At 40.2% G+C, this 27,483-nt stretch overlaps 2 protein-coding genes across 4 annotated transcripts in view; both read right to left on the bottom strand.

Moving 5' to 3' along the window:
- The window catches only part of dtx1 (deltex 1, E3 ubiquitin ligase), a 94,342-nt gene extending 83,560 nt beyond the window's left edge, over nt 1–10,782 (bottom strand). For both annotated transcript variants that reach the window (XM_061906840.1, XM_061906839.1), the window contains exons 1-2: nt 10,355–10,782; nt 9,539–10,080 (exon numbers count right to left, since the gene is read on the bottom strand). In XM_061906840.1, coding sequence (XP_061762824.1) covers nt 9,539–9,797 — 259 coding nt within the window. In that variant the 5' untranslated portion in view covers nt 9,798–10,080; nt 10,355–10,782. The remainder of the gene's footprint in view (nt 1–9,538; nt 10,081–10,354) is intronic.
- A 7,332-nt stretch (nt 10,783–18,114) lies between these two features.
- Nucleotides 18,115–27,483, bottom strand: part of slc20a1a (solute carrier family 20 member 1a) — a 31,008-nt gene continuing 21,639 nt past the window's right edge. For both annotated transcript variants that reach the window (XM_061905028.1, XM_061905027.1), the window contains exons 9-11: nt 23,733–23,918; nt 23,567–23,651; nt 18,115–18,474 (exon numbers count right to left, since the gene is read on the bottom strand). In XM_061905028.1, coding sequence (XP_061761012.1) covers nt 18,319–18,474; nt 23,567–23,651; nt 23,733–23,918 — 427 coding nt within the window. In that variant the 3' untranslated portion in view covers nt 18,115–18,318. The remainder of the gene's footprint in view (nt 18,475–23,566; nt 23,652–23,732; nt 23,919–27,483) is intronic.

Raw genomic sequence — 27,483 nt, forward strand, 5'->3', positions numbered from 1 at the left:
AAATGTTGATCTAAAATTGGAGAACACCAAGCTAGTAGTATAGATTGAAGAGGGGGGATTTAGTCAGCGCAGCGTACGGCGTTGGGCTGGAATGATTAATCAATTAAATCGATTAAATCCATTGTAGTAAGTTTTGATTTATATTTTGTTGCTTTGATAAATCATTTAATGAGTGCAACTTATAGAAATTAATAAAATCCAGACTGCTTGGAGTGACCAGAACTTTAAATGCGTGAACATTGCTTCCACTAAACTGCTTCAAAATAGTGCGTGTACTATTATTCTATTAGTACACGCATGTTAAAAGCGCAATTTCAATATTGATGATCTACATTAGAAAAATAGAATGAGGAGCATGCCCATCAGGAAATTTGAATAACCCTAAAATACGCATTTAGGCTATTGTGTTTAATCTAACAAAATAATTGATTACTTGATCAATAAAATAAACGATAGCTGCAACCCTAGTAGGATGTCATCTCAGTCTAACCCAGGATTTATTATTATTTTTATGGGTTGTATATTTACCAAATTTTTGGTATCTGCGTCTGGTTCTGAAATGTAACCCCCGTGAATAACGGCAATCTACTTAGGTCTGAATTTTTCGAATTTTTCAATTATGCCAACATTTTATGCCTGTAAAAGTCTTGATTTTCGTCATGGTGAGGTCTATATTTATCTACAGGCTATTTTTAAGACAGCTCTTGCTGCCCGCGAGCAGCTTTGGAACGTCCTTTTCAAACTGCTTTTCATAACCCTATCCCTTAAAGCCGGTAGATAACTGCATCAGAGGCAACCCTAAAATTCATCACCTTTCTCCCATTCTAAAAATTTAACAGCCATTTCTAAGTGTTCTATGTTTTTCTGTCACTTCAACATTAGGGCAAGAACAAAGTCAGGAAGCAAAAGCAATAACCGTGGTGTGAAATGAAGGCCATGAAAGTGGAAACATGATGGATACCGTATATGTCCGTGTGTTTTGCAGATGGGAGTGTGTTTAGTGAAAGGGGATCAGTCTACACGAGTGTTTGGAGGTTCAAGCATTCCTCTGGGGAGAAGAACAGATCAATTCTGCTTGGCCGGGAGCCAAAAGCTGCTTCCAGCCAGATATTCATCCACACTACACATAAGCCTCTAAGCTCTTACTGTATATGAAGAACTATGGGAAGGGGCTGGGGGTGGACATTTCACCAACGCCAAGTCTTCTTCATGAGAACTTTGTGGCATATGTATGCAAATGAAATCTAAATACAGATGTTTCACATACAAAGAGACCCTGCAACTATATATCTGGAATTAACCACAGGCACAATCATTAAATGGAGCAACTCGGCACAGTTCAAACCATCAGGAATTCCTTTAGAAACCACAAGATAGCAGGACAGACCTTAAAGGCCTACTGAAACCCACTACTACCGACCACGCAGTCTGATAGTTTATATATCAATGATGAAATATTTCCATTGCAACACACGCCAATACGGCCTTTTTAGTTTACTAAATTACAATTTAAAATTTCCCGCGGAGTTTCCTGTTGAAAACGTCGTGGAATGATGAAGCGTATGATGACGTGTGTTTGTGACGTTATTGGTTGGAGGGGACATTTTAGCCCAGCACCACTTACGGCTAAAAGTTGTCTCTTTTCATCGCATAATTACACAGTAATTTGGACGTCTGTGTTGCTGAATCTTTTGCAATTTGTTCAATTAATAATAGAGACTATAAAGAACAATGCTGTTGGTGGAAAGCTTTGGATTGCAGCTGCCTTTAACACCGAAACACAACCGGTGTTTCTTTGTTTGTTGTGAAGCTTTAACACAGAGCGGTCAAGCGAACATATTCCTCTACGTCAACCAGCAAGTTTTTGGATGTGAAAATTGTGATATTAAGTCGGCTCTTACCGGAGACTTGAGTGGATTATGCGACCTCCTTCTGTAGCTGTCAAAAAGGCAGCTGTGATCTTAGCTCCTCCATTGGCTTCTCTGAGAGGCACTGGCGTTCACCGCAGCCCTCCGACTTTCGGGTATGACTTTATAATCTCACTAAAACATAATTAACACAATAAGCAGATAAGGGATTTTCCAGAATTATCCTAGTAAATGTGTCTAATAACATCTGTATCGCTCCCACTGCCGTCGCCTGGAGCCGTCGCCTTTTCTTTTAGTGCTTTACTCTAACTTTCCTCATCCACACTCAAATTAATAGGGAACTCGTCGCTTTCTTGGTCCGAATGGCACTTGCTGCTGGTGGCTATGATTATAAACAATGTGAGGATGTGAGGAGCCCTACAACCGGTGACGTCACGCGCACATCGTCTGCTACTTTCGGTACAGGCGAGGCTTTTTTATTAGCGACAAATAGTTACGAACTTTATCGTCGATGTTCTCTACTAAATCCTTTCAGCAAAAATATGGCAATATCGCGAAATGATCAAGTATGACACTTAAAATGGACCTGCTATCCCCGTTTGAATAAGAAAATCTCATTTCAGTAGGCCTTTAAAACCACTTGCAAAACAACTTTAGAGGGTGAGATCCCTATACAATTGTGTTTCTCTACAAACTTGAAACCTTGTTGAGTCATAAATGTAGCAAGGAGGCAATGTAAAAATTCAATGCATGTTCCATTTAACGCTCTCTACATTGAAAAAGCATAATGGATGCTCAAAACAATGGCTGTGATGCAACAGTAGCTCAGCCGTACACACGAGGAACAAAGAGAATTAGAGCAGTTGACCAGGCTGATTTCCATCAGGCCTTCATGGGAAAGGTTTATACCAGGCGAGTGGGAAGGCAATGCACAGAACAGGACAACGAGGGGTGATAAATGTCAGAGTCCAGCCCCTTGCTAAAGGCTGACGAATGGCAGTGTGGCTCATCTTGTAGCCAAAGCAGACGTGTGCTGCTTTGTGCCTGCACTAGCCAACAACTCTGTATCTACAACAGACTACCATCGAAATCTCTGCTGATTTCCGCCACACTGATCAAGACACCCACACACTAGCACTCTATTGCAGCGTCTGTGTAGAAACTGTCCACAAATCTTAATTTGATACATTTTTATTACATTAAATGATTATTTGAATCAACAGAATATATATATATATCAAATTAATCAATTGATCATTTGAGCCCTATTGGGATCAGGAAAGAACTAGTAGCAAAAGTTGAAAAGGTGCTACTTTGCTGCTCATCGCAGTCTTCACCAATAATTTCAACAAAGCTAATAGTGACGTTTTAATGTTTTTGTCCATTTCATTTGTAATTTGTATGCATTTTATATTGTTTTCTGCATGTAAAACTATAATTATTCTCTATAATGGTTTTGTGTTAATATTTTTGGGTTTGAGTATTTGTTTAAAGTCTAAGTCCCATCTTAAAACTCATTTGTATACTCTAGCCTTTAAATAGACCCCCTTTTTAGACCAGTTGATCTGCCGTTTATTTTATTTTCTCCTAAGCCCCCCTCTCCCTCGTGGAGGGGGGCAAGGGGAACAGGTCCGGTGACCATGGATGAAGTGCTGGCTGTCCAGTCAGGACCCGGGGTGGACCGCTCGCCTGTGCATGGTTTGGGGACATATTTGCGCTGCTGACCCGTTTCCGCTCGGGATGGTCTCCTACTGGCCTCCTGCTGGCCCCACTATGGACTGGACTCTCACTATTATGTTAGAGCCACTATGGACTGGACTTTCACAATATTATGTCAGACCCACTCGACCTTCATTGCACCGGTCTCCCCTAGAGGGGGGTGTGTGGGTGGGTGGGGGGTTACCCACATTTGCGGTCCTCTCCAAGGTTTCTCATGGTCATTCTCATCGACTTCCCACTGGGTTGTGAGTTTCTCCTTGACCATATGTTGGCGCTGATCCGCGGATATCGTGGTTTGTGCAGCCCTTTGAGACACTTGTGATTTAGGGCTATATAAATAAACATTGATTAATTGATTGATACAGTAAATTTTGGTCTTCTCCAAGAGTTGGTGATGTTTTTCAGCCAAGGGTAGAGTCGGCTCTCCAGGTTGCTCTGTTGGGTCTGCACAGAATATGGCGTTGAACACCGCAGAGGCAGAGGTTGTTGTTTTTTGTGTTGTTGTTTAACTTTTGTGGCTGTGTGTAGAAGTAGCTAGTTGCATCAGCCCCCCAAGCATTTACCTGTTTCTCATCTTTTTTGTAAGGGGCGCCGGAAGTTGGCAGACCCGTCAGCGCACCTGTTCTGTCTCTCTCTAATGTTTGTCTGCTCTTGACTGGGATTGTACTGAAAATTTTAATTTCCCCTCAGGGATTATTAAAGTATTTCTGATTCTGATTTCGGAATCGGTGACAGAGGACGGCAAAGGCTGTCCTCTGTCACCGATTCTGTTCATAATTCTGTTCATAATTTTTATGGACAGAATTTCTAGGCGCAGTCAAGGCGTTGAGGGGTTCCGGTTTGGTGACCGCAGGATTAGATCTCTGCTTTTTGCAGATGATGTGGTCCTGATGGCTTCATCTGACCAGGATCTTCAGCTCTCACTGGATCGGTTTGCAGCAGTGTGAAGCGACCAAAATGAGAATCAGCACCTCCAAGTCTGAGTCCATGGTTCTCGCCCGGAAAAGGGTGGAATGCCATTTCCGGGTTGGGGAGGAGACCCTGCCCCAAGTGGAGGAGTTCAAGTACCTAGGAGTCTTGTTCACGAGTGAGGGAAGAGTGGATCGTGAGATCGACAGGCGGATCGTTGCGGCGTCTTCAGTAATGCGGACGCTGTATCGATCCGTTGTGGCGAAGAAGGAGCTGAGCCGGAAGGCAAAGCTCTCAATTTACCGGTCGATCTACGTTCCCATCCCTACCTATGGTCATGAGCTTTGGGTCATGACCGAAAGGATAAGATCACGGGTACAAGCGGCCGAAATGAGTTTCCTCCGCCGTGTGGCGGGGCTCTCCCTTAGAGATAGGGTGAGAACCTCTGCCATCCGGGAGGAATTCAAAGAAAAGCCGCTGCTCCTTCACATCGAGAGGAGCCAGATGAGGTGGTTCGGGCATCTGGTGAGGATGCCACCCGAATGCCTCTCTAGGGAGGTGTTTAGGGCACATCCAACCGGTAGGAGGCCACGGGGAAGACCCAGGACACGTTGGGAAGACTATGTCTCCCGGCTGGCCTGGGAACGCCTCGGGATGCCCCGGGAAGAGCTAGACGAAGTGGCTGGGGAGAGGGAAAACTGGGTTTCCCTGCTTAGGCTGTTGCCCCCGCAACCCGACCTCGGATAACCGGAAGAAGACGGATGGATGATTCTGAAACAAATTAATGTACAGCAGGTTACTACTGTATGAATATTTTGAAACAAAATCAGGGTCATGCATCACAGTATATCGCCTGAGCAGCTAGCCATCAGTTGAACACAGACTAACTTAATTACACTGTATTCTGCAGGTAATTCTACTGTGAATCAATGGAAACTGACATAATGCAGATCAATGCACAGTGAGGTCACCTTGAATACATACAGTACATATTTGTGTCGCTCCACTGACGTTACGCAATATCATTAAATCATCTCCGAGAGAGAGAAATTCACATCGCCTGCTTCAATTCAAAATGTGAAGACTAAGCTATGTTTCCTCCACATAAAAAATGTTTTAAATACTGGGACAAAAGCAAGAAGAGCATGCATGCTCTGAAGTACAAGATGTGTCATGATGTACGTCAAAGCTGACATGTTCATTTCTTCAGAGTAATGGGCCACTCTTTTACATGACGTACAGTACACTCACTGCCCCCCAAGCTGTGACAAACTCCAAACAATAAGATAAAATGACAATTAGTAAAAACGTTCACTAAATCGCATTAAAATGCCCACTTCAAACTAATTTCATGGATTCAACATCCTGATAAAAGACCTTTGCTCCAAGCTACAGGACCCATTTACTTGATGAATGTGCTTCCTCTCTGACACTGTGCCCTTCAGCAAGGTTTCACAACGGCAGCAACCCCCGTCCTGAATGAATAAATGATTGCAGCACCTTTTCATCTGGGTGGCTCATGCCGTGTGGACGCTCCGAGCTCAGCTGGAGTCCCAAAGCAGGCCGGGACATTCAGGACTATGATTTATTCCCTGGGACCTTACGTAAGACTTGTGTGGCTAACGCATCAAGGCTGGCTCCGTTTTAATCAGTCCCAAAGAGAGATGATGTGACATCATTTGCAGAGGAAGCAGGATTCTCCTAATTATAGATCTACATCATATTTTTTGTACAAATCATGTACTTAAATGTATCTACCTGCAGGCGTGTAGCACCAAATTCTGGGCCCCCATACACAAGATGCCTGAAGGACCCCCCCATCCCACCCTAAACCCAACATCACCGCGACCCATATACACACACTTGATATGTTTACATGCACTACAAAACTATTTTTTTACATGGAGTTGGTTGAAACCAGCTTTTTCAAAACACATGTAAAAACTTGAATTAAGTTTTTGACTGTTTAAAAATGGAATTAACATATATTTTTGATCATTTGGTTTGGCACAAAAACATGCCGACAGAATGTGAATTTAAATAATCATATAACTTGACATACATACGTATACACACACACACACACACACACGTGAACAATGACAATTACTTCAGAGTGTAACATATATCATCAGCAGTGGATAATACCAATCATGACAATACAATATCATTGCTAAGACTATATTATTATTAGCGCATCTCCAGGTGGTTGAGTCTCCCCCTGTCTTGAAAAACTAATGATGTCTCTGTTTATAACTTTAATCAAGGGTCTTTGAACCCACCACAATTGTGTGCAATGAAATGCAAAAGTCAACATTTAAAGACAAGGCTAGACTTTGACTTGATTATTTCAATTCTTCCCATTATTTTTCAACTGTACTTCATCACAGCTGACTTTGGGTGAGTCTTGAATTAAGGTGTATGTATATACATATATATATGAGATACATATATATCGCAATTCGGACATGGAAAATTATATAATCGATTAGTAAACTTCAATAATTGATGACTTATTAATTGAATTAATTATCCTCTCTGTAGACTCATATTAATCTCCTTGCTCATTTCATGTTAATATCTAGACTTCTTAAAGTTTAAAAAGTACCTATTTCTGTGTTGTTTAAAGCCAACTTAGCCGTTAGCTAAGCTATTAGCATGCCTTCTCTTGGTTTACTCATGGCGTGTAACATCTTTAAGCTCATCCTTCAGTGATAATACTTAAGATAGAGATGATGTTCGTTACGAAATTATCGAGTTCGAGCCCATTATCAAATCCTCCTATTGAATTGATTCCTTTTCGAATCACTTATGGAATCCAGATATGTTGTTGTGTTTGTCTGACACTGGGTCTTTTAACATGGTGCGCCCTAGGGTCGCGAAAATACGGTATAGTGGCTTCGATAACGGGAACCGGTTCTCAAAAAGGGATTCAAATCCATGGAATCGTTTCTTTTCTTATCCAACAATCGGGAGAACCGGTTTCAAACATCATCCCTAACTTAAGATACAAAAAAAATTCAGTTAATTTGCTGAAATAAAGGGGATCATTAATAACTTAGAGGAACACCTCCAAAGGGTGTATAGAGTCACATAATTAGCTGCTAGCCGCTTTTCAGCCGGGGACTAAAAATAAATACAGTCAGCCAGAGGGGATCATTGTTTTTAATTGGCAATTACATACCATCCATCCATCCATTTTCTACCGCTTATTCCCTTTCGGGGTCGCGGGGGGCGCTGGCGCCTATCTCAGCTACAATTGGGCGGAAGGCGGGGTACACCCTGGACAAGTCGCCACCTCATCGCAGGGTCAACACAGATAGACAGACAACATTCACACTCACATTCACACACTAAGGCCATTTCACAAAAATCTGCCGATTAATTGGCATATTTTCTACAAAATACTGCGCTGTTCAATATGTGTTTTCCATTTTTAAACACCATTTTAAGAGTACCAATTCGTAGGGTTGTAGAATTTTTGCAAAAAATATTGAATCAGGATTATTTTGATTGCTATTCAAGTCACGATTAATAACACAATCATTAATTAATTTTAAAACATGAGATTTTATTGTACCAACAAAACTCAACTTTCAATACCATTTAAAAGAACCACCAATGCAAATTATAAACCAGTATTTTATGTCAAAGCATAATTTTGTAAATGTATAAATATGTTTTAAGTACACTAAGCTTGTGTTAGGTACTTTTTTGAACCCTTTATTTTGTCAGTGCAGTTACACTGGATGTTGCACACCATGCTATTATTGTGAAGACGGTTGGGGGTGAAGGTGGGGTGTGTGTGGTGCTGTGCTGTTTGTACATTGATCTTGAATCGACGATGTCTGAGATGTGTTGTGGGTGTACAGATTGTATGGATTGTTGTGCTTTAGTTTAGTAGTTTAGTCGCTGTTTCAAGTGGCCGTCTTAATATTGTTTAGTTCAGGATGAGGCGGTTGAGTGTTCGGTGATAAATTTGCAGTCCCGGACACATTATTTTCCCAAACAAAAGTTTTTTCTCCTCACAATGACAGCATTTCACTCACATTCATGTTAATTTCCTTTACGTATATTCTGCGTTTAACAGTGGATTACATGTTATTGCCCATTGTTATTCGGTCTGCGGTTATGTGAATGTTGAAATCATGTGCTTTACTTTAGGGAGCTTAGTGACTCTTGATTAGGCGTACTAGTGTTGTGTCGAATAAAAAGTGTCAACCATGGTGACATCTCAAACTTCTAGTAGATGCGCTCTTTTTTCCACTAAAACGCTCACTTGTCTGTTTCCCCGTTACAACACAAACAGACGACACAACAAACTCCCTTTTTGTCTCTCATGGACACACACCTGTTGTTGACTTTGGACTGACTGGCGGCTGCAACACCACCAAGGCCGGGGAACAGAGAAACGCGGCAGGCTTACATGCAGACATGCAACCACATAAAATATACACCACAAACTCATACCCCACCCACCATTCAACGCCCTTAACGCGAATCCCTTAGGGGTGATGGACGGCTGGGCAGCGCCTGAAGAGCTGCAGCCTGCCACCGTAGCCCCCAATCCCCCCTCTGTTGCAAGTCTCGAGTTGTATGTTGCAATATGTATATATGTGCTTTGCTATGGAGTTTTTTTCCCCTTTCGGAGCCCAGTCTAGATTATATTTTTTTTATTCATTCTCCCCGAGCGTTTTCCTTTTTCCCATCTCTAAGGGGGCGCCTTGTGGCAACCCATCAACGTTTCTGTTCTGTAACCCTGTACACTGTTTGTCTCATCTTGAAAGGGTTTGTGCGGAAAACAATGTTTCTTTGTACTTGTGCAATGACAAAGACCAACTTACAAGCTCAGGAATTCGCATGCATCTGGCGCCGCCCATAATGTTTTGTTTTTTCCACTATATTTTTGATAGGAAGAAGCCATAATCGAAATCAAAGTTTGATTTATTGTCCAGCCGGTTTGTCACCGGTATCGTTTCAAATGTAAACGATGCCCATTTCTACTTATGGCCTGTATGGCACGTAGCTAAAGCGTCTCTTACCTGTATCCTGACGAAACTGATGCATGGACTGCAAATCAACAATGTAAGGGGAGAGCTGACCATCCACTTGGCCCAGAACCACGGTTCCGCGGGCATCCCCCTTCAGGATGTTCTCGATGTGGTGGCAAACCGCTGCACCGTAGGGCCTCCAGCGGCCATGTTCATTCAGCCATTCCCAGACCACTACTCTGGCCAGGTTTTGAGGAGGGTAGCCCAGACCATTAACGGGCAACAGCAAGCCTGGTCCCAGGCGGGCCATCGTCCCTTCGCAGGCCTAACTGAAAACCACCTGTCTGTCAAATGTCACCTAGGATCCTGATCATCATCATAATTATCAGCGCCACTGGTGGGGGGGAAAAAAGTTAAATGAGAGACTTTAGTGATCTGCTTTCAAGCAAACAGTCAGGGTCTCTAAGGTCTGTCATGAAGCTGGCTGCCTAATCCTTGAAGCCTCCCGGATGTGAGCTGGCAGATGTTGAGGAGCTGCAGCAGCGTTTTTTGTTTTTTTTCCTGAGGAACAGGTAGACAGACGGGGGTGTTTGCTGTAGAAATCACAGAAAGGTGCACCAGTGAGTCCTCCAGTGGTTACAATCACATTCACAAAGCATCAGCATATTGGATGTCATCTGTATTGTGTGAGCTGTTTGAAGGGCGAGAATGATGATGATGATAATGCTCTTCAGGTTGAAGCAGGGGTGACTAATGTGCTATCATCTTGCCATGTCCATATAATTATATATTTTTTATCACGTGACATATATTTGGCATGCCTTGTGTATATGTATATATATATGTATATGTGGTGTCAGTACAGACCTGTAGGTTGCAGATGTGGTCCCTCACATCTGGCAGGCAGAGGCTACATTTTACTGGTCGAAAATCACTAAAAGGGGAGAAAAAAAAACCAGAAAAATATTCCAATGAACCCGAATCCTCACAAGTGTTAATCCCTCGACGCAAGAAAAGAAACTGTCTTCATGAACGCAGAAAACAAATCCGTCGCTTCTTCAGCGCCGTTGGTCTGATTCGCCAGTTTGTTGCTGCTCCGTCGTGTTTGAGCGCCTTCGTGTCCCAGTTAGTCTTACGCGAAGACATGAGAGGTCGCCATTAAGTCTTACTTAACACATTTAGAGGGTAAATTAAATACGCACTGTTTGCTTCAAACAGTTAAAACGCCAATGTCCGAGCGCACCTGTATGGTGAGTGGCTGAAAACCGGCCAAGCCGTCAAGCGCTTTATAGGATACGTCCACTTCCGGTGTGTGGTTTCAGAATAAAGGCGTTGGCAGTAGAAACATCCGGGGCTCGTTCGTTTCTTATTTGGTTTTGTTTATCCATCCATCCATTTTCTACCGCGGATTCCCTTTCGGGGTCGCGGGGGGCGCTGGCACCTATCTCAGCTACTGTCGGGCGGAAGGCGGGGTACACCCTGGACAAGTCGCTACCTCATTGCAGATAGACAGACAACATTCACACACTAGGGCCAATATTACTTCAATGATCATTAACTTCAGGTTAACAAAGTAAGAAGTAAGTAAGAAAATACTTGAAAAAAGGAAAACAATATTTTAGTTTTCACCTGTCGTTCAGATATTCAGTATTTTTTTTGTCAAAATTAAATAGATTTTAAAAATGTTTTTCCTAAATTTGGTTTGGTAAAAATAGAACAAGAAATGACAGTGCTTAAAAACTGGTTTGATATGAATAAATTATCACTTAATATTGCTAAAACTAAATGTATGATATTTGGTACCAAAACTGAGGTATCTAATGAAGTAAATATTAAAATAAATGGAGATAAAATTGGGCGTGTCTTTGATACTAAGTTTTTGGGAGTTATAATTGATTATAAATTATCATGGAGACAACATGTAAATTATATAAAAACAAAAATATCAAAAACACTTGGTGTTTTGTATAAAACTAAAGAATTACTTAATTATAATTATTTGTTAACAATTTATTATACTTTGATACTTCCATACATGACATACTGTGTAGAACTCTGGGGAACCACTTTTAAAACCATAATTAATGATATTGTTTTGCTGCAAAAAAAAGTTGTACGGCTAATAAACAAAGCAGGATATCATGACCATACCCATCCATTATTTGTTAAATCAAAACTTATGAAATTTCAAGATATTGTTTATTATAAAATAACACAGATAATGTTCAAAGCAAAAATAAATACTCTTCCAGAAGGAATTCAAAAATACTTCTCTCTACAGACCAGCAAATACAATCTAAGAGATGAATCTAAGTTTATTTTACCAAAAGCAAGACTAGTTGTTAAACGTAGATGTTTATCTGTTCTCTGTGTTAATTTGTGGAATTCTGTTGGTAAAGAAATAAAATGAGTGACTCAGTATTTAATTTAAAAAAGAACATGTCACAATGTATTTTAAAAAGTTATGTGAACTAGAAATGTATGTTTGTTTGGTTCATGTGTGTAAGTACATATTTTTGTATTATTTGTTAAAGGGCAACTTAAATTTAAATGATGAATGACTATATTTCTTTTTGTATTACAAAATTATTAGAAAAGGTAACTTAATTGAATGTAAAAAAAATTATGTTGGGCATATAAGCTTTTTTGCCTGTTTCAGTCATGTTATTCATTTTTGAATCGTGATCTATGTTTGAATATGTTTTTGTTAGACTGAAAATAAACTGAACTGAACTGAACTGAAACTGAACTAAATCATTATTGTAAATATAACTCATCTATGAGCTACATTACTTACATTAAGTGTGGAAATGGTTATCATTTTAAGACATGTATTTCATATTTTCGAACATAGATATTAGGTTCTAAAATATGAGAAAAGCACATTGTTTTTTTCAGAAAGTGTCTGACTAGAAAAAAAATGATGTAACCACTCAATTACACCTATTTTGCATTTGCAGTGACTTTACTGTCAAATATATTCCAATCCAATCGAATCCACTTTAGTTTTACAGCACATTTCAAATAACAATACATTTTTCACAAAGTTCTGCACATAAGTTGAGACATACATACTGGGAGAGCCAGTAATATGTAATACTAAACTATAAAAAAATTAATACATAAAATACATCTGAGAAAATAAAATAGACCAAACTCACACAACTCTCATGCTGGCTTGAAAGCCAAACAGTAAAAATATGTTTTAAGTCGTGATTTAAAACTCATCAAAAAGGTAGTCATCTGGATAGCAGCAGGGATATCGTTCCAAAGTTTTGGAGCCTGAGCAGAAAATGCACGATAACCTCTAACTTTTCCCAACTTCTTTGTCATGTGTTGCTGGCATCAAATTTTAAAGTTGATGACTATTTGCAAAAAAAAAAAAAAAAAGGTTTATATGTTGTCTTTGTGGCGTGTTCAGCTGGATATGACTTGAAGATGGTTTGCCAGGTCATTGTGTTCCGTTTATGTTTGCATCTGGCACATTTTCATATGGAAATTTTCCAAGATGGCGCTGCTGTAGTGGCTGCTGTAGGCAGGAGCTCTGTGCTCTTGTGTCATCCTTTTGTGTTTCCCTCTTGTTTTCATGTGTTATTATATTTTTTTGCCTTTTGGTCCGGGACCCTTTGGGACTGTGTGACAAGGGGTGGCACTTTCGTGACCTCTGTGGTGCTTTTTTTGTGGACTTCTGGATCTGCCTCCCGGGAGCCTTTTGGCCATGGAGACCAGCTGCTAGGTGTCTGCTACACTAGAGTCTGTTTGGAGGGACTGGAGGAGATGCGGATGAGGGGACAGGGCTGCGGAGCTAGCACTGAGCGCCGGGACGGAGAGGCTTTGCGCTGTCTTGGCTGGGTGAGCAGGTGTCGGACACCTCAGTCACCCTGGACGTATCCTCGCTCATCCATGCGGACTGGACACTGGCCGAGAGTGGAGTCGGCTGTCTTGGTTGCTTTGTTGGGTCTGCTCCTGTCTCTGGCCACGCTCCCTCCACCCCAGCGGACGATGGCGTGGAACACCGCAGAGGCCACCACAGTGTATATGTTTATTTTACTTTTTATTCATAGCTGTATCTAAAAAGTGGCTGCTTCTATCTGCTGCTTTAATGTCTGTAATGCCCTCTGTGTTCTTTGATGTTTGATGTTTCCCTCTTACACACGTGGAAGAGGGATGTGTACTATGGCTATGAGTTGTTGTTTTTTTTGTTTTTTGTTTTTTTTTTCCCTTGGCCTCAGTCTGCACCCCCACTCCAGGGCCCAGGCTAAGACCAATTTTTTTACATTTTATTTTAATCTTCTATTCTTTTCTCCCATACACCCCCCCCCCCTCCCGGGGGTTACGTGTATGTCATCTTTTTTGTAAGGGGCGCTGGAAGCCGGCAGACCCGTCAGCGATCCTGTTCTGTCTCCCTGTAATGTTTGTCTGATCTTGAATGGGATTGTGCTGAAAATTGTAATTTTCCTGAAGGAACTCTCCTGACGGAATAAATAAAGTACGATCTAATCTAATCTAAATGGTGTTTGTAAACAACATTTTGCCTTCTAACGACTTTGAGCGGGTAAGCCATGTTTTTATTTCTTCATGTTTGGACTACTGCAACTCCGTCTACCTTGGAATGAACCAGGTCTCGATCGCTCGATTGACGCTGCTGCTCGTCTTTTAACTGGCACTAAAAACATGAACACATTTCCCCCATTTTAGCATCCGTTCACTGGCTCCCAGCACATTTTTGAATTCATTATAAAGTATTGCCGTTTTTTTTTTTTAAATCTCTTAATGGAGTAGCGCCACAATATATGTCAGACCTTTTAAAGATGTACATTCCCACAAGGTCTCTGAGGTCAGCTGATCAGTTTCTTCTTGTCGTCCCAGAAACCCCTTTAATAGTTTTTTTTAAATTAGTCCTGTCCAGCTTCTCAGGCAAATCATGTAGTTGATGTAGATGCCCATATGGACTGTACACATTTACTTTAAAAAAGAGAAGTGTGGGATACTTCTCTTGTTGCCATCCATCCATCCTTCCATCTTCTTCCGCTTATCCGAGGTCGGGTCGCGGGGACAGCAGCCTAAGCAGGGAAGCCCAGACGCTCCTCTCCCCAGCCACTTCGTCCAGCTCTTCCCGGGGAATCCCTAGGCGTTCCCAGGCCAGCCGGGAGACATAGTCTTCCCAACGTGTCCTGGGTCTTCCCCGTGGCCTCCTACCAGTCGGATGTGCCCGAAACACCTCCCTAGGTGGTGATCCTGACCAGAGGCCCGAACCACCTCATCTGGCTCCTCTCGATGTGGAGGAGCAGCAGCTGTACTTTGAGCTCCTCCCGGATGACAGAGCTTCTCACCCTATCTCTAAGGGAGATCCCCGCCACCCGGCGGAGGAAACTCATTTCGGCCGCTTGTACCCGTGATCTTGTCCTTTCGATCATAACCCAAAGCTCATGACCATAGGTGAGGATGGGAATGTAGATCGACCAGTAAATTGAGATCTTTGCCTTCCGGTTCAGCTCCTTCCACATCACAACGGATCGACACAGCGTCCCCATTACTGAAGACGCCGCACCGATCCACTCTTCCCCCACTCGTGAACAAGACTCCGAGGTACTTGAACTCCTCCACTTGGTGCAGGGTCTCCTCCCCAACCCGGAGATGGCACTGCACCCTTTTCCGAGCGAGAACCATGGACTCGGACTTGGAGGTGCTGATTCTTCTCTTGTTGCCTTATTTGTATTTAAATTTATTACATGGATTTAAATTATTATTTGGTGCAGCTGGGCCAAAGCAGGAGGGGATAAAAAGAAAGCAAAAAGGAAGACAGAGGGAGAAATTGTGGGGACAAGAGGGGGATAAGACAGAGAGACAAAAACAACAGCAAAAAAAAAAAACCCATGTAAAAATAGCAACAACAACAATAATATAACAACATCAGCAAATAAGATATGTACAAATATGATGATGGTAAAAGTGAAAGCAAAAAACCAATTAGTGAAATAAATAAATAATACAGAAATGACAATGAACATGATTACACTACAAATGGAGCAATGCGCATAACAATAGAAATAGCGCTATTGATAATGAATATTAACAATAAATACCTCTATTATCAGCAATACAATTGTTCAAATGGAACAAGGCATACATGTAATGCTAACTTAAAATACAAAAGAAAGCAGGTGAATGGAGGGGAAGAAAGAGAAGCCAACTATATTAACCTTGTAGATTGTTATAGTAACAATAGGTTAAGCTCAGTCAGTGTGCCATGTGTTACCCAGTTTCCCTTGGGGCAACAACGTAAATATATTTTTGATGAAACATGATTATATACATGAGTGTATGTATATGTACAGTATATACACACACACACACACATATATATATATATATATATATATATATATATATATATATATATATATATATATATATATATATGTGGCCCTGCGATGAGGTGGTGACTTGTCCAGGGTGTACCCCCCGCAACCCAAAAGAGGGACAAGCGGTAGAAAATTTGATGGATGGATGGCCTCTCAACCCGCTTATTGTGACTACGGTAAGTCTTGTTACGTGCAAGTGGACAACAGTACCACCTGGTGTTAAGATAATGTTATTACAAGGGAAATATGACAGCATGGATGTCCACCCTTTAATCGCTACCAAAATATTAACTTGACCATTTCAATGCCATAAAGGGAAAAAACAACAACACTTAATATTGTCAAATTCTTGCTTTGATCTATTTTGCTTGATATTACCCTGAATATGTTGCATTTTCTATCGTTTTTTGTAAAAAAACAAACAAACAAACAAACAAAAGTACTTTCAAAAGAAAGGGGATTAGACAAAGCCGTTACCAAAATTTGAGAAAATAAATTACATTCAGTATAAAACATAAAAAATGCTATATGTTTGACATTCTGACTATAAAATTGCATTTTTGTCGAGATATTCCTTTTTTTTTTTTTAAGTTTCTTTAATTCATGCGAGCAAATAATTATTTGTAAATATTCGGGATTAATCAACATTTAAAAATAGTGTTTAATGTGATTAAAAAAATTAACTGAGAGCGCTAAAAATAAATTAAATATAAAAAAATGTATTTAACTTTCTTCAAAGTTCCCAGTCATGAAATCACCTTGACAAATTTGTATTGTTTTTTTATTTTGTTATTCTGAGCTTCAAACGTAATATTATCATTTAATCCTTTTCGTTTCTGTTTATATACAGTTGTAAATTAGCAATTTATATAAGTAATAAGATGTAAAATGGCTCATTTACAGTCCTCAAAGAAAATTTTTTATTATTGTGCACTGTCCTGAATACAAAAGAAAAGAAAAGAAAAATGAATACAAATAACTAATGCACTTGTAAGCCCTTCCAAAAACTGAAAGTCGGTTTATTGCTACAGCAGCATCATCTGGTGGTCACTTGAAAAACTACACTCAGAGGCGGAAGTCAAGTGATCAATCGTTTTGAATTCATCCATCCATCCATTTCCTACCGCTTATTCCCTTTTGGGATCGCGGGGGGCGCTGGCGCCTATCTCAGGTACAATCGGGCAGAAGGCGGAGTACACCCTGGACAAGTCGCCGCTTCATCACAGGGCCAACACAAATAGACAGACAACATTCACACACTAGGGCCAATTTAGTGTTGCCAAAATCTTAACATGTTTATTTCGTTTGTCATTCTAAACCATAGTACATTTAATTTTACCTTTTTTTTATTATAAACTAATAAAAATAAAATATTTAATCAATATACTTTATTCAAGCCAATAAAATAACGAGGCGCTGACTGCATTTTAAGCATGTCTTCATTAATCTATTAAAATCAGCATGGAGTGAGGAGAATATACTGTTGTATATACCTGTATATATATATATATATATATATATATATATATATATATATATATATATATATATATACACACATATATATATATGTATATATATATATATATATATATACACACACACATATATATATATATATATATACACATATATATATATATACATATATACATATATATATACATATATATATATATATATATATATATATATATATATATATATATATATATATATATATATATATATATATATATGTATATAGAGTGTCCACCCTGAGATCGGTAGGTCGTGAGTTCAAACCCCGGCCGAGTCATACCAAAGACTATAAAAATGGTACCCATTACCTCCTTGCTTGACATTTGGCATCAAAGTGTTGGAATTGGGGGTTATATCACCAAAAAGGATTCCCGGGCACGGCCACCGCTGCTGCTCACTGCTCCCCTCACCTCCCAGGGGGTGATCAAGGGTGATGGGTCAAATGCAGAGAATAATCCCCTGAAGGGCAGAGAAACCTGTGCAACATGCTTGTAGGGATGAAATAGCCTCTGTGTTTTTTCCTGACCTAACGTATGCATATATATATATATATATATATATATATATATATATATATATATATATATATATATATATATATATATATATATATATATATATATATATATATATATGTGTGTGTGTGTGTGTACACTCAAGTATACACTCCAAGCTTTCTTCATCAATGACATTTTGTATAAGAACAATAATTAATAGCTTTGGATAACAATTTAACACATGTATTAGGTATATTTATTTGATCATTTTATACAGTTTCATCTATACAAAATTACAATATAAGGTATGATAGTCTTCTTCAGAATTCTTGATAATTCTGCTTAGTATTAAGCATGACGAACATTACAGTAGAATAGAGACATTACCAACATACTACAACAATTTTCTCATCAACAAAGAGTGCTGGTGGTCGAGCATCGACTGTGCTCACAGAATAACATACACGAAGAGAGCCATGATGGCGGCACTGATAAGTCCTGAGATAGGAACAGTGACGAACCAAGCAATAAATATGTTCCTGAACAGATGCCAGTCCACCGATTTCCTTGAGCGCAGCCATCCCACAGCGACTACGGATCCGACCTGCGGCCATGTGATAAGAGAGTTTATATCCGAGCCCACATTTAAAGGGGAACATTATCACCAGACTTATGTAAGGGTCAATATCAGTGTTTATTGTGACAGCAAAATTTGATTTAGTTTTAGTCATAGTCTTTTGACTAAAACGTAATTTAGTTTTAGTCATAATTTAGTTATTAAAATTGTTTTAGTTTTCGTCTAGTTTTAATTGACAAAATATCACAAGATTATAGTCGGCGAAAACTACAGTAGATTTAGTCGACTAAAGGGTAATATGTAAACTTTCCCTTCAATTTCTGAAAGTCAAAGCAAAACAGTGGAAAAATTACCGATACAAGTCGTATTTTGATGAAAATCATGTCTCATATTTAGTATTTTACGAGTAAGCCGTGAAATAAACGGGATAATGTCGAGTGAGTTGTATGTTGTGGAAAATGCGTACCTGTGTGTGGATTTCGGGGTGATTCGACTGTAAATAATAATAATGATAATAATAATAATAATAATAATAATAGATTTTATTTGTAAAAAGCACTTTACGTTGAGCAAACAACCTCAAAGTGCCACAGTGTAAAAAATAGCAATAATAAAAATAAATAAAATATAAAACTAGAAACAGCCCAAAGGCTACAACCAGCATGCATGTCTATAGAAAGGCTTTTTTAAAAAGATGGGTTTTTAAGCCTTTTTTAAAAGCATCCACAGTCTGAGGTGTCCTCAGGTGGTCAGGGAGAGCGTTCCACAGACTGGGAGCAGCGGAGCAGAAAGCCCGGTCTCCCATTGTTCGAAGCTTTGTCCGTGGAGGTTGGAGGAGGTTAGCCTGTATGGAGCGGAGGTGTCGTGTGGAGGATTTGGGGGTGAGCAGTTCCTTGAGGTAGAGGGGGGCATTTCCACGGAGGCACTGGTGAGTTAGTAGGGAGATTTTGAATTCAATCCTGAATGGAACAGGAAGCCAGTGAAGGGATTTGAGAGTTGGTGTGATGTGGTCATGTTTCCGCACTCTCGTCAGGATCCTCGCAGCACTATTTTGTATGTACTGCAGCTTCTGGATGTTCTTGCTGGGGATCCTGACAAGAAGTGCGTTGCAGTAGTCGAGCTTGGAGGAGACAAATGTCGCTTCAAGTTTGTTGTGTTTTTCCCCGTAATCCTAGCGCTGCATTTCTTACACTGCGTCTTGTAATCTTTGACGTCAAATATAAAATTTCCCCATATGTCCTCTCTCCTCTTCCTCCCCGGCGTTGACATGTTGTCTTCTGCAGCGCATTCCCGGGTCAGTCTCAAACGCAAACTACGTTTACGTAACTTCCTTACCACGTCGCTCTGATTGGTTCTCTTCCCAACTCCTCCCGCCTCTTCCGAACGAAATGAGTTCCGATTGGATCTCGTCTCTGGCAGACATTTTCGTCTCGTTTTTATTCGTTGACGAATATGTCAATACACCTCGTCATCGTCTTAGTCCACGTAAATTATTTTTTATTTAGTTATTGTCTCGTTTTAGTCAGAAAAAAAAGGTCCTTGACGATAACTATGACGAAAATTTTTCGTCAACAAAATTAACACTGGTCAATATATACTTTGATGTTGCAGAAAAAAGACCATATGTTTTTTTAACCGACTTCCGAACTCTAAAAGGGTGAATTTGGCGATTTAAACGCCTTTCAATTGATAGCCTGTCGGAGCGATGACCTTTGACCCGTGACGTCACAACGTGAAGCGGATCCGCCATTTTCTCAAACACATTACACGCACCAAGTCAAATCAGCTCTGCTAGTTTCCGTTTTTTCGACTGTTTTCCGGTTTCTTAGAGACATTATTCCTCGTCGGTGTGTTGTTGGAGGGTGTAACAACACGAACAGAGACGGTTTCAAGTTGCACCAGTGGCCAAAAGATGCGAAAGTCCCTCGTTTGTTCTGCACACTTTACCGACGACAGCTATGCTACAACAGAGATGGCAAGAATATGTGGATATCCCGCGACACTCAAAGCAGATGCATTTCCAACGATAAAGTCAAAGGAATCTGCAATATTGGCAAATATACCACCACTGAATCTGCCGGAGGACGTGAGCTATTCAGGGACGACGGAGCATGGCAAGCGATTACGGAAGACGAGCCCGCAGACGTCCGAGGTACAACCCCTGGATGTCTTGGCTAAGACGTGATTTATGCCACTTCTTTGTTAGTCTCATTTTGACCACCAAACTTATACCATTGAGCATGAATGCACAAATTTTGAATACCTCAATTTCAAATGTCACATTAGCCATCTGTTAAACAAATTATCCAAATATGTTGGCCTGTTCTTTCACCTTCGTCATTAACTTCCTCTTTATGCTCTACTTACCTTGTACAAAACACTCTTTGAACCACATCTAAACTACTGTAATATCATCTGGTGTAAACACCTTCCCTACCTAACTTCACAAATTAGAATCCATGCAAAAGAAAATTATACGGGCCTTGTCGTGGTCCAAGTTTAATGCCCCCACTTGTTATCCATTTCATAAATATCATCGGCCTTCTTTCATCTCCGTAATATCGCTAAAATTCGCTCCATTCTGTCCACTAAAGACGCTGAGATCATTATCCATGCGTTTGTTACGTCTCGCCTCGACTACTGTAACGTATTATTTTTGGGTCTCCCCATGTCTAGCATTAAAAGATTACAGTTGGTACAAAATGCGGCTGCTAGACTTTTGACAAGAACAAGAAAGTTTGATCACATTACGCCTGTACTGGCTCACCTGCACTGGCTTCCTGTGCACTTAAAATGTGACTTTAAGGTTTTACTACTTACGTATAAAATACTACACGGTCTAGCTCCATCCTATCTTGCCGATTGTATTGTACCATATGTCCCGGCAAGAAATCTGCGTTCAAAGGACTCCGGCTTATTAGTGATTCCCAAAGCCCAAAAAAAGTCTGCGGGCTATAGAGCTTTTTCATTTCGGGCTCCAGTACTCTGGAATGCCCTCCCGGTAACAGTTCGAGATGCCACCTCAGTAAAAGCATTTAAGTCTCACCTTAAAACTCATTTGTATACTCTAGCCTTTAAATAGACTCCCTTTTTAGACCAGTTGATCTGCCGTTTCTTTTCTTTTTCTCCTATGTCCCCCTCTCCCTTGTGGAGGGGGTCCGATCCGGTGGCCATGTATTGCTCCCCCGTGTATCGGCTGGGGACATCTCTGCGCGGCTGATCCGCCTCCGCTTGGGATGGTTTCCTGCTGGCTCCGCTGTGAACGGGACTCTTGCTGCTGTGTTGGATCCACTTTGGACTGGACTCTTGCGACTGTGTTGGATCCATTATGGATTGAACTTTCACAGTATCATGTTAGACCCGCTCGACATCCATTGCTTTCCTCCTCTCCAAGGTTCTCATAGTCATCATTGTCACCGACGTCCCACTGGGTCATTATTGTCACCGATGTCCCACTGGGTGTGAGTTTTCCTTGCCCTTATGTGGGCCTACCGAGGATGCCGTAGTGGTTTGTGCAGCCCTTTGAGACACTAGTGATTTAGGGCTATATAAGTAAACATTGATTGATTGATTGATCTCTTAAGACTGACAGAGTTCAATATTTATCAAAATGCTTGTTTAACCTATCAAGTCATTTACAGGCTGATTCTTAGGCTCTGTAGTTTGGTTCCTATCTACCATCGCCAGCATGCCCACAACACTCTTTCGGTCCCCTAGAGGGGGGGGGGGTTGTCCACATCTGAGGTCCTCTCCAAGGTTTCTCATAGTCAGCATTGTCACTGGCGTCCCACTGAATGTGAATTCTCCCTGCCCACTGGGTGTGAGTTTTCCTTGCCCTTTTGTGGGTTCTTCCGAGGATGTTGTAGTCGTAATGATTTGTGCAGTCCTTTAAGACATTTGTGATTTGGGGCTGTATAAATAAACATTGATTGATTGATTGAACACTCGTAACTTAGATCTGATAACAGGTAAACATCGTCTACTGTCTTGTACCGCTCACAGTGTGGTATGCAGGGGACCAAAGATTTGGAACCAGCTTAATGAGAACCTCAAAATGCTGTATCCATTCTCCAACTTCAAAAAGAAACTGAAAAATTACCTATTAACCACCTATCTCTAATGCCTCATGTGGGGTAGTCTACTGTTGGGTTTTGCATGGTTGTATGAATGTATGTACGTATGTGTATGCTTGCTTTAGTACTATTATCTTGTGTTTATCATATAGCGTTGCTGTTGTTTTGTTTTTGTTTTTTCTTGTTGTGCTTGCTACCATATTTTATCTTTCCATGTATATATTGTCCTTTGGACCCCCTGTCAAAAGCTTCTTCTAGCTTATTTGGGGAACCCTTTCACGTACCAACATCTTTAAATGATGATATTCACCACTATTGTAAATGTTATATGGTATTGTGAATAAACTTGTAAACTTGTAAGGTGAGTTTTGTTGATGTTATTGACATATGTGGAGTGTGCTAATCAAACAAATTTGGTCACGGCAATACTGCAAGCTAATCGATGCTAACATGCTATTTAGGCTCGCCGTATGTACATATTGCATCATTATGCCTCATTTGTAGCTATATTTGAGCTTTCCCTCCACCCACATTTAATGCCAAACAAACACATACCAATCGTTGGTTGGAAGGCAATCGCCAAATTCGTCCTCGCTTCCTCCCGTGTCGCTGTCTTTCGTGTCGGTTTTGCTTGTATACGGTTCAAAGCGATATGGCTCAATAGCTTCAGTTTCTTCTTCAATTTTGTTTTCGCTACCTGCCTCCAACCATCCGTTTCAATACATGCGTAATCTGTTGAATCGCTTGCGCCGCTGAAATCCGAGTCTGAATCAGAGCTACTATGTTATACCTTTCTGTGCTATCCACCATGTTTGTTTCTGGTGGTTTCACGCTGTGACGTCACAGGATAATAGACGGGTGGATATACCGATGGTGAAAATCAGGGACTTTGAAGCCGTTTTTCGGGATATTGCGTGATGGGTAAAATTTGGATAAAAACTTCGAAAAATAAAATTAGCCACTGGGAACTGATTCTTATTGGTTTTAACCCTTCAGAAATGGTGATAATGTTCCCCTTTAATTGCCATATTGAGTGATTCCAGTACCTTGCAGTGTGTTGTGCTGACTGGAAGACCAACATTGGACGCCACAACAACTGTGAGGGCGGAGGCTAACTCGATGCTGAAGCCACTAAAATGGAACAAAATATGCCGTCGTGCTTTAAAAGCGTCACATTATGAGGGAAGCAATTTTTTTGTGTGTGTGTCATACCTAGATGGTGTAATGGGAGTGAGGTCTTTTCCCATGGTCTGGATGACCCTGCGACCCCACACCCAGAGCCCCGTGCAAATGCCTACACTGCCATAAAGCAGTAGCCAGATTGGTGTCGGTGTATTGGAATCCACAGAACCACTCTCGTATAGAAGCCACAGTGCCACAAGTGGACCGATGGCATTGCTAGGGGAGAAAATACAAATAATACAATGATACAAATGTAAAATATACAATCCCAGTTTCCATATGAGTTGGGAAATTGTGTTAGATGTAAATATAAACGGAATACAATGACTTGCAAATCATTTTCAACCCATATTCAGTTGAATATGCTACAAAGACAACATATTTGATGTTCAAACTGCTAAACATTTTTTTTTTGTGCAAATAATCATTAACTTTAGAATTTGATGCCAGCAACACGTGACAAAGAAGTTGTGAAAGGTGGCAATAAATACTGATAAAGCTGAGGAATGCTCATCAAACACTTATTTGGAACAGCCCACAGCTGTGCAGGCTCACTGGAAACAGGTGGGTGCCATGATTGGGTATAAAAGCAGCTTCCGTGAAATGCTCAGTCATTCACAAACAAGGATGGGGCGAGGGTCACCACCTTGTGAACAAATGCGTGAGCAAATAGTCAAACGGTTTAAGAACAACGTTTCTCAAAGTGCAATTGCAAGAAATTTAGGGATTTCACCATCTACGCTCCGTAATACCATCAAAAGGTTCAGAGAATCTGGAGAAATCACCGAACATAAGCGATGATATAACAGACTTTCGTTTCCTAAGGCGGTACTGCATCAAAAAGCGACATCGGTGTGTAAAGGATATCACCACATGGGCTCAGGAACACTTCAGAAAACCACTGTCAGTAACTACAGTTTGTCGCTACATCTGTAAGTGCAAGTTAAAACTCTACTATGCAAAGTGAAAGCCATTTATCAACGACACCCAGAAACGCCACCAGCTTATCTGGGCTTGAGCTCAGCTAAGATGGACTGCGGAAAAGTGGATAAGTGTTCTGTGGTCTGACGAGTCCACATTTCAAATTGTTTTTTGGAAACGATCAACGCCGTGTCCTCCGGACATAAGAGGAAAAGAACCATCAGGACTGTTGTGGGTGCAAAGTTGAAAAGCCAGGATCTGTGATGGTATGGGGGTGTATTAGTGGCCAAGGTATGGGTAACTTACACATCTGTGAAGGCACCATTAATGCTGAAAGGTACATACAGGTTTTGGAGCAACATATGCTGCCATCCAAGCAACCTTATCATTGACGCCCTTGCTTATTTCAGCAAGACAATACCAAGTCACTTGTTACAACAGCGTGGCTTCATAGTAAAAGATTTCGGGTACTAGACTGGCCTGCCTGTAGTCTAGACCTGTCTCCCATTGAAAATGTGTGGCGCATTATGAAGCCTAAAATACCACAACGGACACCCCAGATTGTTGAACAACTTAAGCTGTACATAAAACAAGAATGGGAAAGAATTCAACCTGAAAAGCTTCAAAAATGTGTCTCCTTAGTTCCCAAAGGTTTATTGAGTGTTGTTAAAAGAAAAGGTGATGTAAAACAGTTGTGAACATGCCCTTTCCCAACTACTTTGGCACGTGTTGCAGCCATGAAATTCTAAGTTAATTATTATTTGCAAAAAAAAAAATAAAGTTTATGAGTTTGAACATCAAATATCTTGTCTTTGTAGTGCATTCAATTGAAAATGTATTTATATATATTCAATGCATTTGCTTTATTTTCATGACTATTTCCAGTGTAGATTGTCACTGAAGGCATCAAACTATGACTGAACACGTGGAGTTATGTACTTAACAAAAAAAGGTGAAATAAATGAAAACATGTTTTCTATTCTAATTTCTTCAAGATAGACACCCTTTGCTCTGAATACTTTTTTGCACACTAGTTGCATTCTCTCGATGAGCTTCAAGAGTTGGTCACCTGAAATGGTTTTCAATTCGCAGGTGTGCTTGAAGCTCATCGAGAGAATGCCAAGAGTCTGCAAAGCAGTAATCAGATTGAAGGGTGGCTATTTGGAAGAAGCTAGAATATAAAATATGTTCTCATTTATTTCACCTTCTTTGTTTACTACATAACTCCACATCTGTTAATTCATTCACAAGCCAGACATATGTAATAAGTGTCCTTAATTGAAGATTTTTTTCACCTGTGGGATGTTCCAAATAATTCTAAACAAGGAATCACCGTGTGTTTGTGTGGCTAAAGGCTAAAGCTTCCCAACTCCATCTTTCTACTGTGACTTCTCCAATATTAATTGAACAAATTGCAAAAGATTCAGCAACACAGATCTCCAAAATACCGTGTAATTATGCCGTTAAAGCAGACGACTTTTAGCTGTTTTTGTGTGCACCGCTCGTATTTCCTAACAGTCCGTGACATCACGCGTGAAAGTCATCATTCAAGAAGAAACTTCCGGGAAATTTAAAATTGCAATTTAGTAAACTAAAAAGGTCGTATTGGCATGTGTTGAAATGTTAATATTTCATCATTGATATTTAAACTATCAGACTGCGTGGTGGGTAGTAGTGGGTTTCAGTAGGCCTTCAAACAAAGTCACGCACAGGCATCCTCCATAAAGGGATACACCCTAGGATCGTCATACTCGTTCGAGTGACCGCCGACGAGTGTTGATTTTGCAACTTGTTTTAGTATGTCTAAATCCCACTATAAGAATGAATAAATGACAAATGAGAGAATTCATATCTTAAACTTTAAACTATCCAATTGCAGTAATTACTATACTCTACAACAGTATTAAAATGACCCCATGAGACACTGTCACGCCAAATTTCTTCCCCCCTACAAAAACCTTCCCCCCGGAAGACATTTGGCGCGACAGACCCTTTAATGCCTGAAGTACCCCAATGAGGGCGTGATAATACCAAGTTATATGACTCTTAAGGGTTAACCTTCCTCTTGTGTTAGCTTTCTGTTACCATCTCTTATGTTAACGGGTCGGTTTTGACCCATGTCTTAAATCAGCTGTAAAATACACTAAAAACAATTATCTATCATCCAATTTGTTTCTCATCTCTTGGTTACCTCGTTAGGTTTCCCTATCCATGAAAATATTGGTTTTAATATTTTTGGTGTGGGCCATTGGGCCTTTTATTTGTCAGTATACCCCTCGATTTCAATTGAAACAAATAGTAAAACGAACCTCAAGAGTATCGTATAAATAAAAAAAAGGTTGTTGTGTTACCTGACCATTACTGAGGGGTATTAGAACACATCTCTTCAATAAATTTGCTTTATTTATTTTTTCATTTTAATAATTTTAACATAGTAAAAACTCTATACTGAATTGACCTCAAATGTCAGGACATTTTAGTTTTTAAATGCATAAAAGAACCACATACATTTTGTTTGTTTTTGTACTGGATAACAAGGTAAAATGAGAATCCACTAAAGCTCGCATGATTGGGAGAGGAGCTGGCCGTCAGTGTGTTCAGTTTTGGCTCTACTTATTGCTTTATAGTCTTATTTTTATAACTGGGTCAAAACCGACCCTAACAACACCAAGGTCATAATTTCAACCAGAGCATTTTATAAATTAGTGAACCAAAAAAAACAAGTTTTATTTTGTTGAAATAGAGGTTCCTGACAAAGTCAAAAAGCCTTGATGCATAAAAATAAATTGATGTGGTTCTTTTATGCATTTAAAAACTAAAACGGGTCGGTGCCGACCCTAACACAAGACGAAGGTTAAAG

Source organism: Nerophis ophidion, linkage group LG07, assembly GCF_033978795.1.
Source record: "Nerophis ophidion isolate RoL-2023_Sa linkage group LG07, RoL_Noph_v1.0, whole genome shotgun sequence".
Lineage (NCBI taxonomy): Eukaryota > Metazoa > Chordata > Actinopteri > Syngnathiformes > Syngnathidae > Nerophis > Nerophis ophidion.